Here is a 16,815-nt window from a genome sequence, read left to right as displayed (position 1 = left end):
TTGTCCTCTTAGATCTGAACTAATAACATTTCTTAGAAGACCCTGCTACTAACCCCACTGAGTTGCGTTGTGCATTCTTACCGTCGTAGTTTAGTCAGGACACGTGAGGTGATTTGAGCAAGGGTTGGTGAATTTTACCACCACCACGTACACAGATAAAAAAATGTAACCTTACAATACAAGTGATTTTACATTTCTACATCGTCGCTTGAAAATTTTTGAAAAAGAGTATAGCAGCTCAACCATTTCTATGAAAATTACATGTCAATGCACGCTTATTCCAGCGCCGGTGTCAGTTTGTCAGTTTTGTTTTGTTTCCATTCCTATTCGTTTCCCGTCCCGTGCTGCGTCGGCAAAAGATGTTAGTTTTTTTCTCTATCAAATCGTGGTTGCTGATTAAAGGTAAATCAATATTAAAAATAACTGTGATTGACTTAATAATTTCACACTAATTGCTCTTCTTTACAGGAAATATTGATGCTGAATCCCCAAAACATCATAGCCCCAACTGTGCGACAATTTTCTGCTGTCTTATCGAACCAGTCATCGAGCCGCCGCCGTCGGCGGAATCGGCAACGAAGATCACTGCAAGTGTTGTTAATCAATCAGCAAGTGCGATAAGCGTGAAATAAATTTTTTCTTGCATGAAAACGGTGATTTTTTTGATTTTGCGAAACCACTCCCAGTCCAATAAGATTCGTGAGATGTGCTAAATAATGTAAATGTACAGTAAACAACAGCATTGAATGCGTCCGGGAATTTACATGAAACGTGCAGTATTATCACTTGTAAATAGCCGATTCCTTTCTACCCATGCAGCTGCATGTAAATCTACGTGGATTTTTCTAAGTGTGTACACCAGCAGATGTGTTAATGCAGTTTAACACGTTCGTCGCCACGCTCATTTTGGTAGTTTTACTAGCCGGGCCCAAAGAAATTTTCAGAGAGAGAAAGCAAAGAGGGAGAACTCCCATATTTGAAACTTGTGGCGAAGCTGAGCGGTAAACTCAAGTAAGAGAGCGTCACATGCTTTTTGATGTGACGGGGCCCCCCAGGAAATACACCCGTCACCCGAATATGGGTGCCGTGGCGACGAACGTGTTAAAACATGATTGGTACCCGGTTGTAACGTGTCTAAGGAGTGAAATTTCATTTATTCCAAGCACAATTCCAAGCACAATGCAGCCGAAAAAGCCAAAAACTCATCGTGACTCAAGAGTAAAAAATTGATGTACTTTACACACATTTTCGGCAAAATACTTTTTCATCGATCTTTTTACATAACTGCAATATTTTCAGATCTTGAAAACTGTTCCAATCTTCTTTTTTTTTCTCAGGCTGAGTGATAAAATCGACATTTTTCTTTTTTAAGGTCATGTTGCTGCAATTTTTGAGGTAGTTGAATTGATATTCAAAAATTGTGTATAAGTTGTATCTCTTTTTGTCGACAGTAAAATTAAACCATTTCATTGATCATGGGCTTTAGTTCGTTCAACTATTCATAAATTCCTCAGAAACATACTTCGGCAATTCTTAGGAAATTATAGATGCAATTTTCATAGACAAGCAACTCAACTAATCAAAATAAATTTAGCCATGTGATAAGTTGATTGATGAAACTTATGAAAACTGGTTTTTGATGTAATGTATGGAGTATTCTATAAAAGTAGTGTTGCTCATCTAGACAAACTTTTTTAAATGTAAATATGACTTCGAAATTATTTTTTTGAAGTATCTTTAAAGTTTGTAATAAGCTTTTTAACGAAATTCACAAAGTATAAAATATCGTCACTTCAATAATTTTTGCATTAAGAAGATAAAATACAAGCATTTATTGATATAGAGTGAAGAAAATTTCATAAAAAATAAATCTAAGTTTGTGTGTTATTTTTATTATTTAAAACTTTTTTAAACTTGATTTATTTCGCAAACTTTGTACCATTTTCTTCTATAGCATCATTATAGCATATTTATAGCATATTTTATTATAGCAATTATTTATCTCATAATGTATACATTAATTCATTTATTTTATTCTGTTGTTTTGTTATTTAAAAAAAATATTATTTTGGTGTTTAAAAAAAAAACTCAAAAAAACAAATCTGTTTTGATTTTTAAGTTTACGAAGCTTTGAATTTTACGTATTCGTATTAATACTCAAACACTTAATTTTTTTCCAGATGACTTCGTTGGGATAATTAATTTTTTTTTGTTTCTTCGATCTAAAGCGCTTTACATTATTTACATTATTCTTGGAAATCAACTATTTTCATGTTACTTTCTGTCTAATGTATCATAATATTTAAATCATATTTCTTACAGGCAATCTGAAGACATCACACTGTATAAAAAAAAAAAATATTTATCTTATATACATATATATTTTCATTGTATCAAATATTTTTTATCTGAAAAAGACTTGATCGACAAAATATCCTGGCCTTAATATTTTAACTTTTTTAACGATCAATTCAAGTCCACACTGGGCTTTTCTAGATTCTGCGGCAAATTTAGTTTGTTTTACATACAATATTTTAGGAACATCGATATAGATCTTCATTTTGCAAACAAACTGGGACGCCAATTTGAGTCCCCCCGATGTGAGTTCGAGCTTGGTTTTGTATGGCTTGTTGTTGGAATTTTTTCTTTAATTTTTTATGATGAAATATGGTGATTTATCCAATTTCCAGCTATCGACTTGGACATCGCCTGAAATATTCACCTCAGCACCGGATTCTTTTGTTTTCAGATATTCATGGAATTTACAGTTTCAGTTATTAGTATTCTTAAAAATTGTGCAGATTCTCTTTCTTCGAATCTCACTGTTTACTATTTATTGTCGCTGAATCCCCAAACCGGAGTTATCGTCAATGAGCGCCGGCGACATTTACTGGCGACACTCACTGGCGACAAGTTATTATCAGGACGTGTACAACTTCGGGTGTGTTCTTATACCAAAGATTTTTTATTTCAAAGGAAAGTGCCGCAAAAACAAAGGATTTTTTCCTTTGGTTTTGGTATAAATAAAAAATCCTTTGGTTCAAATGCATTTTCCTCTGTTTCAAAGATTTTTTCTTTTGAAAAATCTTAGATTCAAAATATTAATGCTTTGATACAAAAACCAGTTTCATTTGATTTAAAGTTATTATCTTTGCTCAAAGGTAATTTAGATATAGATTTAAAAGCATTTATTCATTGAACCATTTTCCATTTATTCCAATAGGAAGATTTTTACCCTGTTGTTTCGAAGTTCCTATTAGGAGTTTGAATAATAAAAAGATACAATTTTAGTTCTTAAATGCTTTTTTATTCACAAACACATAAAACACTGGTTCCCTATAACCGAGTAGGGTCCTTGATATCGTTGACAAAGTTTCGCATTCTCCGTGGGCCGGTCAATAAACTTCCGAAAGCCACTCCAGCTGCTGGCTGGTCCGACTGGTGATTGCCGTTGAAGATTGGGCCGAAAAAATACGACCGCGGGATTTGGGGAGGTGTTACTTTGCGCAGCTTTCTCCATGTTTGAGAGACTTGGAAATCTATCCGTCGGCCGTGGTCCTGTAACTATACAAGCGTTTTAGAAAATCTTGAATTCACTTAAATATTCAGTATTTATTAACTTACACTTACCATTTTGCATCCTGAATCCTCCTTATTTATAGCTTACTCCGATTCACTGGTTTGATTTTTAAAACGAGCGGCCGAACTTTATTCGATTTTTCGGTTTTCTGTTCTTCTTGCAAGTCAGTGCAAAATATCTTCTAAGTTTGAAGTTTTTGTTTCAATTATTCTTTTCAGTTTAAAACATTTTTCTTCGGTTGAAAGAAAATTTACTTTGTTTCTAAAGAAATATGCAATTGAACAAATTTCTTTTGAATCAAAGAATTTGTTTGAAATCAAAGTCCAAAGTTATTCAATTCAAAAAATTTGTTCTTTCTTTCAAAAATTATTCTTTTCAATCAAAACTATAATTCATTGATTCAAAGAAAACAGGAGCTGGATTCAAAAAAAATGAATGTTTTGAATCAAAGTCATATTTAATTCGTTCCAAAATTCAAGTTGACTCTGCGTGAATACACGGAATCGTCCATCTTGTGACAGGCAATCGTAATCATAGGCATGGTAGGCGAACAATTCGCTGTCAAAAAGCGCTCCGTCTCCACCCCCCACCAATGAGAAACTTTTGGTACTCCTTGCCTACTGTTGCTCAATATGCAACCACCCGTAGCTGTATAGGCACGCTGGTTATTACTTTAAAAAAGCGTTGCCAGTAATGATATTTCACAACGTCGCTAGTTGGCAAGGTTGCCGATCACCAGCGCGAAAACTTCGGATTTCAACTTCAATGACAATATTTATATCGCAATTAACGTCTGAATTCCATGTAATTAAATTGTTAATTTCCTACAGCATGTGCATCGCCAACATAATGTAAACATTTATTATAACAATTTTTTTATTCATTTATATTAACAAAACAATTTACTTGAATTATTATTAGTAGGACATGGTCATGTTTACTGTTGTTAGTTTTAGTGCTTAAAATGAGTCTATCATTTTCGATATATTGTTTCAAATATTTCGCTTCGCAATTTTTTAATACTTCAAAAATTGTTTATTTTAGATCAGATGGAAATAAATATGGCTATGATACTGATTAAGGTCGGTTACAGCTAAAGGTAAGCTTAGTGTGTCTTGAGGTAAGATGGGTATAAAAGTGAGGTTATTCTGTTGTATTACTATTTCATTCATTGATTATATGATATAAGAATGTTCAATCAGTTGCCAGCTGGGCAGGTATCTACACGCATGCGGAATACCTGTCGAAGATTCATTACACTGAGAATGTTATGAATTTTATACGGTTGCGAAACTGTTTGCTCGTTCTACAAATAAGACATACACATACACGAAATTCATTCATTACATGACAGTTCACACGAAGCCATGGTGTCGGGTATGTGCTAATTTGCATTGAAGATTGGCCGAAATCAAAATCTAAAGAATGCAATTTAGCGCATACGTTGGCGAAACTGCGGTGAATCCGTGCACCCATGGTGGATTATCTACATACATACATACATACATAAAATAGTTTTTCATTAATAAATTCACTATATAAAAAAGCTTGTTTTTCAATATCATTTGAAAGCACTGACTCCAATCACATAATACTCACCTTGAGAATACATTAAAAAAAAAAAATAAATGAATCTTGTATAATTTTCCGAACTTTCCCTTTCACAAGTTTTTGTGAAAATTCGGCACGTGTTTCAAAATTTCACTTTAAAAAGTGTTGTTACCATGCATCATTTGTTTACATTTTTCTACACGCAGAGAAAACTTGGATTTTGATACAAAACAAAACTGACTTTGATTCAAAACACTCAGTTTTTTTAATCAAACTCCTGTTTTCTTTGAATCAATGAATTCTCGTTCTGATTCAAATGAATAATTTTTGAAAGAAAGAATTAATTTTTTGAACTGAATAATTTTGGAATTTGATTTTAAACAAATTCTTTGATTCAAAAGACATTTTTTCAATTGCATATGTCTTTTGAAACAAAGTAAATTTTCTTTCAACTAAAGAAAAATATTTTCAACAGAAAGGAATAATTTCTTTGAGTTAAAACTTCAAACTTAGAAGATAATTTGGATTGAGCAAGTACCGAATTTCGAATAAAGTTTGGCCGGTCGTGTTAAAAATCAAAACTGTGAATCAGATATAGCTATTTAGGAGGATTCAGGATGAGGAATGCATACCATGGTAAGTGCTTGTTAATCCATTAGTCAAAAAGTGAATATTTAATATTTTATATAAACTTTTGCATTGTTACAGGACCACGGCTGATTCCGCCCAAAATCCAGCGGTCTGATTATCTTCGGCCCGATCTTCAGCGGCAATCACCAGTTGGATGACCGAAGTTGCTTCCGGAAGTCTATTGAGCGGTCCAAGAAGAATGCCCTCAGGCCAAAATTTAGGACCGGTTAATTCCATTATAGTGAACCAGTGTTTGTGTTAAGTTTGTAATAAAAATGAATTTAAGATGTAAATTATTTCTTTTTATTATTCAAAATTCCTAATAGGAACTTCTGAACAACAGAAAATATTTCTTCCAATTGGAATAAAAGGAAAATGGTTCAATGAACCAATCCTTTTAAATCTAAATCTAAATTACATTGTAGCAAACGAAAACAACTTTGCATCAAATGAAACTGTTTTTTGTTTCAAAGCATTAAGATTTTGACTCAAAGATTTTTCAAAAGAAAAATTCTTTGAAACAAAGGAAAATGTCCTTGAACCAATGGAATTTTTATTTATCCCAAAATCAAAGGAAAAAATCCTTTGTTTTTGCGGCACTTTCTTTTGAAATAAAAAATCTTTTTTCTGCGTGTACACTTTGTTCAGCTTTTTAGCTTTAGAACTGCTACTAGAATTCTAGTAGCCCTAGTAACATTTTTATTAAGCGGGTATTTAAAAGCCCGTTCAACAACCAATTGAAATCGGTTTCAATCAAGGTTCTTAGATACACTAGGTTCTCCGACTTTCACAGTAAGTAGGCGAGAAGTGAGCGGGGCTCTCAATGAGTTTGTTTATTTTTTGCTCAGCTTTTCTGGGGTTTGTTGGTAAACAAACTTCATGAGTTCCATATAGTTGCATAGCCTACATAGCCAAAATGGCTGAATCGGGAATTCGTTATTCGGGAACACCTCCTGAATATATACCCACCTTGGTTTCAATCGATTTCGATTGGTAAATGGTTGTTCACTCAGTCAATGTTTTGATCGAATCTAATCCAATTGACGTTCAATGAAGCCAATCGAAACCAATCGAAAACGATCAAGCTCGGAGGCAGGATTCGTTTCGATCGATTTCTATTACACCAACACACATGCAGTTGATAACTGTCAAAAACAGCTGTTTGGGTTTGTTTTTGACTAACTGCAGTGCAAATGAAAGTTTAGTCAACCGGTGGAGCGTCGGTTGTGCTGTGCCAGTGGTGCTGTGCCGGTGGAGCTGTGCCGGTGGCGCTGAGTTATAGTGGTGTGATGGGTGTCAATCTGCAGTTGCTGCAGCTGCTCATGAATAAGCGCAAATGTTATGAAAATGAAAGTGGTGTCAGGAGAGTTCATGTTGTTTCGGTGGTGCGGTGCTGGTGGTATAGGTCGATGCTGTTTTGGTGTTGCTGCGTTGGTGTCGGTGTCAGTCGGTGCACTAGCTACAGTTGCACAAGAATTGTGATGACCCACCGAAGGAAATGGAAAAATTAAATTAAATTAAAATGTCAAATAAAATATAAAACTGATCCACTGTATTTTATTTCATAATATTATGATTGCATCACGCAGAAAAATATATTGTATAATTAATACAATTTTGATCGAAAATAATAAAAATTTTGGTTGGGAAAAAGCACAAATATATTTTGAATCCATTCTATAAAATATATCGATTCAATTTTAACTTATCGTTTTTGTCAAAATAATATATGCCCTTTTTAAAAATGAACTCTAGAGTTTGTTTTGATAACGTCGTATGAACCAATATAAACAAAATTGAGTTATTGGTTGCAAACTATTGTTAAACATGTATTCTATGTTAGGTAAAAACTTGGTTTCATTTGATCAATAGAAAACTTCAATAAAATTATTTGAATTTTGGACGTATATACGCTTTCTCTTTTTCTAGTGCAATTTGGTTTTAACGACGTTTTGCGCAGCACTGGATTGACGTGATGCAAAAGGACACAAAACAACTGTTCGTCGTGTCGGTTTTTGTGTCCTTTTGCATTTTGGTAGAAAATGCATCACCAGATGATGGAAAGGTTGTTTATTTAATCGGGAAACGTTTAAAATAGTTGTTCTGACTACCGCAGTGACAAAAATATTCAACTTTCTCCTGGGTAAGTTCAATGTTACTTATATGTCTTAAATTGTTTCATCCTGATAGTTTTTCTCAATACAGTGGCAGCTAACTTCAAAGCAATGCTTCAAAAGATTTCCTGCACTTTTTATCGGATTATCAGAGTGGCAGGTACACGCAGAAAAAGAATGGGGTATGGTTTCAACAAAACGTTTTGTTATTTACTTTTGTATTTTAAAAGCAGATTTTTGAATAGCTTTCACAAAAAATTGGAATAAAGATAATCGAAAAATTTTGTTATTTTCACACACTCATTTTTTATAACATGAAATTAAAATTTGGTTTTTTTTAAAACCAATAATGAGTTTATGCGATAAATGTGTAACTGAAAAACGATAAGTAAAAAAAAAGTGATGAAGTTTCAACACGTCACTGCGGCGAATTGACACTCAAGCCAAAACCCAGCAACAACAACAACTTTCTGCGTGTCTGCAGCTGGCGGAGCTCCGTTGGAAAAATTGAAATTCTATCACTAAAAGTATTAGTTTGATTGGTTTGAATTGTGCTTAAAATTGTTCCGGAACAGAAGGACAAGATCTGTGGCATTGAGGATGGAAATTTCAGCATGTCCGATCAAAACTTCATTGGAAAAAATCATCGGGATGACTCAGGCGAGGAATTTACGCCAACAGCAGCATTCTCATCAAAGATCAGCCAGCAAGGTTAGCAGCTTTCAAGGTAGGTGTTAAAGTTTCGGACTAGCCGGAAAACTGCTCAAACCCGGCTGGGGGAATAAAATTATTGTGAGCATACTTGTTTCATTTTATTTTTCAATTTTAGATGCAACGCCCCAAATTGTGCCGCTATTCTTTCGGGAATAAATTTAACTTCACTGTTATGTGTTGTGAGCCTATATTTTAAGGTTTTGTGAATCTTTCAATTGTTTGAGAATAAAGAAAACAACTAATAGATGATTATTTTCATAAATCCGAAAATCCTTTAAATCAAAATTTGAATTTGAAATTTCAAAATAAATATTTTCAGCACAAAGTTTAATTATTTTGAACACCTCAATGATTCATTTTTCCAACAAAAACAATTTTGTAATTCTCAACCAAATTTCGTTTTATTGTTTTGACAGAAATTTCGATTCATTTTTAAAAAAGGTGTATTTTAGTTTCCATCAAACGATATGTTTAAATCGAATCGATATTTTTTATCAAGGTTATCAAAAATATATTTGTGCTTTTTCCCAACCAAAATTTTTATTATTTTCGGCCCAAATCTTATTATTTCTAAAATAAATTTTTCTGCGTGTACATAGTAACCGGTCATTTCCAGTTCACCAAGAGCCTGATGCACAGTCCATCACAGCTAGATTTCAATCTGCTGCACCGGTGTGGTGTGAAGATTGCTCTACTCCCGAATGTTGGAGACTTGGACAATTAAGGCCCTCCCACCAATTCAGTGGAGAAAATATCACCCGCAAGGATCCAGACAACACTCCAGGGATTGAAACGTAAGTACTCTTTCTTTATTGTTCTTTCTCGAGATACTTGGCAAATTGCCAACTGAAGAGTTTCCTAAATTTCATGCTAATAGTTGAGTCATACCCCAGAGGAATCATATCATGTTAGAGCTTTAGTACTTGAAGCAAGTAAGCTGAAATCAGCGAAGGTTAGGACAAAACAAATCACGTTTTAAGTTAAAATTCATAAATTAGCAATACGACGTATGCGCCCAAAAAGTATTGCTAAAGGTCGTAAGTACGTTTTCACCCGAACATCTAAATTCAGGCCTGTATTGAGTATTCTGGCATATTTCTCATCTATTCTTGTTATCGCATATCAATTTTTCAGACAACTCTGTGCCACATTAGAAATACCAGAATTGAAATTGTTTTATAAAACTTCAGCAGCGATTTTCTCGAATCAAGTCAGGTGGCTCATACGACCTAATCAAAACAAACTCTAGAACTCAATTTATTGTCGAATTATCACAATTTTTGGGTGAAAATTAAAGAGCGTGTGCCATTCAAAATAACAAAATCCTTTTCGTTCATCATTACAAAATGTTTTTGGTTTGATAAAATCCATTTTTATTTTTAATTAAATTTAGAAAAATTACTGCGATTTCAATATTTTCCAATTAAATTATTCATTTATACCTAATTAGTTAATAATATTTAACATTTATTTAATAATAAATAAATAAATAAATTTATTTACAATCTAATTGACACAAATCACAATATTCACTGCATTTGAGAATCATTCAATGCTTCCATAAGAATCTTGGCCCGGAGCATATTGGTCATCCGTTTGCTGTAGACAAGTCTCGCAGCGATTGTTCCGGAGCCCGTTGGGAGTGCTGCAACAAAATAGAAATAAGTCAGCCAAGCTGGAAGCTGATTTTTTTTACTAAATTACCTTGATAGTGGGGTCCGATTGAAAAGTGCCATGGCCGACTTAGCGTTTCGGTTTGATCTCCTACCCAACCGTGAATTGTTCAAGGGTTTTTTGTCGGTGGTTAGGACCACCCGCTGAGCATCAATCCGGCAGAAGATTCATCTGCAAAGAAATATTAAGAATAAAAAAATAATAAGTGAATACTTATAGACGCTACGGTGACTAACGGCGACTTACATTTTCCAGGGACACACTTGGAACAAATGATTTCCTGTTTCGAAGCTGCAGCCGCTGCGATTCCACGGCTCGGAACTACCTCAAATTCGCCATCTATGCCCGTTATTGCTTGCTTATTTTTCTTCTTTGCTTACTATTTCCTTTTTGACGTCTGTTGAAAAACACGTTTATTTGAATAACCTCAATTTTAGTTAATAATAAACCGAATTCAAAATTTGAAAACTACAAAAATATTTTTACTAAAATAATACTGCCCTCTCCAATACACGATGGCTTAGATTTGTCATTTTGGGTAATATTAACAAAACATCGGATTTCGTTTCGAATCGAATTTTATATAAAAGCTACCCACTAAACGTGCATTGATATCAAAAAATTAAATAAAAATACGTTTTGTTGAATCGACTCCCCGTTCTTTTTCTGCGTGATGTTTTAACAATAATAACTATTTTCCTATAGCAAAAATTTTTCGCTTTTGTGCCTTCCTTGTCCCTTAAAATTGCTTTTGATTTTAAACACAATTTCTTTTTAGTATTCTAATTTAGTTCGAGTCGAACAACAAACTTCCTAAACTAAAATTTTTCGGACAACTTGAGTACGGGAAAGAATTGCCATTATTATTATTATTATTAATATTTATTAAAGACCCTTTAACAATTGTCATTCGGGTCAAGACAAGAATTGCCATTGAAATGGCCAAAATGATGGATTTATTACAATTTGCCTTGAGTAAACCGCCTTACGAATTCTGAACCAAGCTGGCAAACAAAATTACATCTGAAAACACTGCGCCTGTGCGTTAGTATTAGTGAATGACTGTTCAATCAACAGCCAAATAGAAATCGATCGAAGTCAATTGGAAAAACAGCTGATCAACTGTCAATCCATTTCAATTGATTTCGATTGGGTTTCGTTGAACACACCTTAAGTGTATTCAATTCTCGATCGATTGTTTCAGTGTAGTTTCCCCGCCGCGTGGCTGTCAAAAACGATTGCCCGCCCGCGCAACTTTGAGGCGGGCTAACTTGTGCCGCTTCTTCTCTTTCTATCTGTCATCCATTCGCAAACGACGTTTTGTTTCTCACACGGCGGCCATCTTTCGAGACGAGAAGACGTGTTTTTCTTTAGCTCGGTTTTAAATTTCGTTTTAGGATTTTAGATATATATTGAGAAGCCATATAACAACAAAACAGATAGTGGAAGTGTATCTACAGAAAATGGAAGACCCCGGTGGAACCGGCGGCGGTGGGCCGGGTCCCTCAAGGAATTCACAACAGAATTCAAGCGTAAAAAATGGCGGCAAAAAACAGATAAGTGCTACGTACAAACAAAGCGATCAAGGACCTTTTAAAGTAGTGGTGGAAAAGTTTACCCTCAAAGAAGAAGAAGAAGTTGCAATTAATAAAATCAGTGTTGGACAAATACTTAAGCAAAATGCCTTTTCTAAATCAGTGTTAGATATCAAAAAAACCGGACGAGCAAAAGTGCTTGTCTATTTTGATGATTTTAAGGAAGCAAATCGCCTTACAGTGTGCCAAAATCTGAAAATGAAAAGCTTAAAAGCCTACATCCCGAAAAATTTCGTGACGGTAAAAGGAGTGATCAGTGGCATCCCGGAAGACATAAAAGAGCCAGAATTAATCGGAGAAATAATTTCGGCGAAAGAAATTGAAGAAATATTTCGTATGAATCGATGGCAGGATGGTGCCAAGGTCAAATCTAACCGTATTGGCATCGTTTTCAGGAGTAATCAACTACCAACACACGTGAAAGTGTATTCAGCAAATGTTAAGGTCACACCATATGTAACAAAAACGATACAGTGCACCAAATGCTTACGATATGGTCATCTTGTATCTCAATGCAAGGGGAAAGAACGATGTATAAATTGCGGCGAAACCCATAAGGACGAATGCATTAACGAAACGAAATGCGGAAACTGCAAAGGGCCACACCAAGCGAACGACAAAGACTGTCCAACGAAGGAAAAACAAACAAAAATCAAAACACTAATGGCAAGTAAAAATTTAACATTCCATGAAGCAAAACAGGAGTTGACAACACCCACGCGCAACGGCTACAGTATCCTAGAAAATGCGGAACAGTTCCAAACATTACAAGAAAGTTTCTCTACTGTAACCAAGCGGAGCTTACCGCACAATGTAAATAATATCAAAACACAATCATACGAACGCAAGAAAAGTACAGCTAATCCTGAAGTATTTGGCAAAAACAAGGAAAATATTCAAAAAGTACAAATGACTCAAGAGGCCCATGGTTCGAAATTGCAAAGTCCAGAACAAGATGCTCAAGAAATTGATACAGATGGTTTAACTACCGTTCGAAGTGGCAAAAGGAGGAAGGCAACTTACGAGATAAACGATTCAGAATCAATAACAATACAAAAACATGTTGAGCTACGCAAAAAATGGGATGACAAAATACAACAACTATCAGAGCAAAAAGAACAACTAAGGAAAACAGCAGAGGGAGTATACAAAAACTTGTCCACAGCAATGAACAACAAAGATGCCAACAATACACAACTGTTAGCACAAACTATTAACATTTTAGCTAATATTTTAGGTTACTCCTTGGAAGAGGAAACGATGGAAAATAATAATGGCCTTCACACTGATACAGAATAATATCCAAAGTCTAGTAAAAAACAAAATCGAATTAACTCATCTATTGCACAGTAACAATTATGATGCAGCCATTCTATCCGAGATATGGGTGCAACAAGATAGAATGAAAACTCTAAATATATCTGGATATCATAGATTTCTACAACCCCGAAATACAGACGTCGGAGGTGGTGTAGGCATTTATTTAAAAGATACCTACAATTACAGTAAATTAAATCTGACATCCAATACCAGTTTTGAGGTGTTAGGTATACACGTGACAAGTGTGGATTTGTACATTGTCTCAATATACATCAATCCACGAATACACATAGCGAACCTTATCGAAGGAATGGAAAAACTGATCGATGAAACTAAACACTGGCAAAAGGTAATTATCGGAGGAGACTTCAACGCCCATAATGAGCTATGGGGATGTGAAGATACCAACAATAAAGGTAAGCTCATATACGACACCATATTAAGTTCAAACTATATCATCCTAAACGATGGAACAAAAACATATCGGCCCACCAACCTGGGCCATAGGGCCAGCGCGATAGACCTCACATTATGTAAAATAGGAATTTATAACGGGAGTATTTGGAAAGTTTTGGACCAAGCTATTGGTGGCTCAAGTCACCTGGTAATCCAAATTAGCTTCGAATTCATTTACCCAAAGAAACGCAAAAATAGATATAATCATCGAAAAATAAACGAACAAGTACAAAGCATACAGGCAGAAGATTTCAACTCAATAGACGAACTAGAAACCCTTATAAATAACACTATTAATAGTAACAAAATAGAGAACAACTTCGTAGCCAAATACTACTGGTGCGATGAGCTATCCGAACTGTACGAGAGGAAAAAAGAAGCCCGAAAAAATTTTAATAGGCTGTCCAATATTCAAAACCTTATTGCATTGAAAAAGATTTCAGCAGAATTCCAAAGAATGAAAGTTAAATTCATGAGAGAAAAGCTAGAAGACATCACCAAAAACATTGACCCTAGGGACGTGAAGGGAAATTGGAAACTTGTCCGAAATTTGAAATATCGCTATGAAGACAAACAAAAAAGTAATATCATCTTAACCTCAAAACAATTGGCATCAGATTTCTTACGATCAAATTTTGAATCGAATAACACACCTTCTGATAGTATAATTAGACCCACATCTGAATATACCGGTACAATGTTAACCCTGGAAGACTGGAATAGTATGCTTCAAAAAAAGAAGCGGTCAGCTCCAGGAATAGATAGGATATCCTATGACATATTAAGAAGTCTGAAAACCGAAACTAAAATAACCATCATTAGAGAACTCAACAACATATACAGGAGAGGAGAATTGCCAGACCAATTAAAAAACATAAAATTACTGCCCATTCTCAAACCTGGACGTGACCCAAGCGATATCAACTCGTACAGACCGATCGCTTTACTCCCAACCCTCACAAAATCAATAAACCACGGTGTTTTGGAAATGGTAAAGCGTCATATCTCCCATCACAACCTATTACCCGAGCTTTCCTTCGGATTTCAAGCGAAAAAGTCTACTGAGAGCTGTCTAGAATATGCTACTAATATTTTGATGGAAGCTAAGAGGAATAATAAAATCAGCATAGGGGTGTTCTTCGATTTCAGTAACGCTTTTGATACTGTTCAAGTCGATACACTCGTTAAAACATTACAAGACATGAATTTTCCCAATGACATCGTACTATGGATACACAACTTCCTCGCAGATAGGAGGGTCATCATCCAAACAGAAAAAGGCCAAGTAACAACAAAGGTGAACAACGGATTACCTCAAGGAGACGTGCTGTCCCCAACTTTGTTCAATATTTATACCGCAGCACTACATGAGGACACTGAAGGAGAGTTTACCTTACAATACGCTGATGATTTCTTTAAAATCGTGAGTGGTACATCTAGACAGTTGGTTATTGATAAAGCACAAAACGCCGTTAACAAGTTTCTCGATATCAGCACAAGGCTCAACCTTAAAATTAACAAAAATAAAACAAAAGTAATCCTGTTCAACGATAAAAACGTAGACGTTGGGATTAAAATAGAGAACACCGCAGTAGAAACTGTACGCCACTACAAATATCTTGGACTACATTTGGATAGAGACTTGAAATTCGGGGTTCATGCAAGAGTCCTTAAACAGAAAATAACCGAACGCCAAAATATGCTGAAGATTATCAGCAGCATCAAGAAAGGAGCCACTCCAAAGGTGATGGTCTTGTTTCACAAGGCACTCTACGCTAGTTATTTCTCGTATGCATCATCAGTATATGGGAAACTATCAAAGACGTACCAAGGAATGCTAGAAGTTGCAAATAGGCAATGCCAAAGAATTGCAACAGGATGCAGCAAAACGACACCTATAAACACTCTAGCGGTCCTAAGTAACGAAATCCCATTACATATAAAAAGGAAGTACCATACTCAGAAACGGATTGCAAAACATCTGAAACAAGGGGATGCTATCAGCGAGCAACTGTTTAAGTTGGACACTGAAAACGTAAAAGAAGAAAAACTCTATACACTCATAGAATGGACCTACTTGGAAAATAAAGACTCACTCCATAAAATATACACTGATGTTAAATCGAATATCTCCCAAGAAATAGACGTTCGAACGCAAGTAGAAGGCATACCAGTACAAAAACGCAAAATGACTCCTTCGACGATGTACCAGATTGCCATGGAAATGATAAATACCAAGTATACCGGCTGGAGACACATCTATACAGATGCTTCAAGAACGGAAACCGCCTGTGGTGTGGGCATTTTTGCTCCACAAGAATGCTTAAACATCCAAATGAAGCTAGGTGAACACTGCTGCATTATGACCGCCGAGATGATTGCAATATGGTTAGCAGTTAAGGAAATCGAAACTCTACCGAGACACCCAACAGTTATACTGACTGATTCACAATCAGCATGCTGGTTTTTAACATCCTGCAAAGAAAAAGAAAATTTAGACCAACTATCTTTTGAAATCTGTGAAGGCCTGATCCAAACTGGGACAGTCCTACAATGGATTCCAGCCCACGTTGGAATTAGAGGCAATGAGAAGGCTGATACACTGGCCAAGGAAGGACTCGATTGCGATGCGGTTCTTATGAACAAATTAATGTGGCAGGACATTCAACTACAAATTAAAAAAAGACAACTCGAAGAGGCCAACTCTTGGTACCAACGGATCGTTAATGACGAAAACAAAGGACTCAAGTACTATCAATTCACGGACCACTTCCCGGAGAAACCATGGTACTGGAATAGTAATTTAGACGGCTTCGAAACGCGAATGCTTAACAGGATTCTAGCTGGTCACGATTTCTCTAACTTCTGGCTAGCTAAAATGAGAATAAGAGATACTGAGAACTGTGAACTATGCGATGAAAAAGATACAACAGAACATGCACTACTGTACTGTGTAAAATATTATCACATAAGGAATTATTTCGATTGGGAACAACACCACAATTTAAAACAACTGATTGGAAACTACGACGAAAACAAAATAGAAGAAGTCATCCGATTCATACGAATGGCTAAACTACAACCGTAACGATCAACAGTCACAAAAACGTTAAGACACTGGCGTATATGAGATTGACACTCGAGCCATTAAATCCAAAATCCAACAACAAACAACAACAAC

General features: G+C 35.3%; 1 protein-coding gene and 1 long non-coding RNA gene across 2 annotated transcripts; one reads left to right on the top strand and one right to left on the bottom strand.

The window, feature by feature from the left end:
• Positions 1–10,035: 10,035 nt before the first annotated feature.
• LOC129748244 (uncharacterized) lies at positions 10,036–10,650 on the bottom strand. The gene is made up of 3 exons (XR_008737694.1): positions 10,510–10,650; positions 10,294–10,434; positions 10,036–10,234 (listed from the first exon to the last, which is right to left on the bottom strand). It is a non-coding gene; the product is annotated as an uncharacterized LOC129748244 (long non-coding RNA).
• Positions 10,651–14,331: 3,681 nt separating this feature from the next.
• Positions 14,332–16,722, top strand: LOC129738057 (uncharacterized). The gene has a single exon (XM_055729237.1). It carries the CDS (start codon positions 14,332–14,334, stop codon positions 16,720–16,722), a length of 2,391 nt encoding a protein of 796 aa, XP_055585212.1.
• The last annotated feature ends 93 nt before the right edge of the window (positions 16,723–16,815 follow it).

This window comes from Uranotaenia lowii, chromosome 1 (assembly GCF_029784155.1).
Source record: "Uranotaenia lowii strain MFRU-FL chromosome 1, ASM2978415v1, whole genome shotgun sequence".
NCBI lineage: Eukaryota > Metazoa > Arthropoda > Insecta > Diptera > Culicidae > Uranotaenia > Uranotaenia lowii.
Note: the sequence above shows the minus strand (reverse complement) of the source record. Positions and strands in the feature narration are given on the sequence as shown.

Coding starts and splice junctions, on each gene's coding strand:
- LOC129738057 (XM_055729237.1), top strand. CDS start 14,332: ATGTTAACCCTGGAAGACTGGAATAGTATGCTTCAAAAAAAGAAGCGG.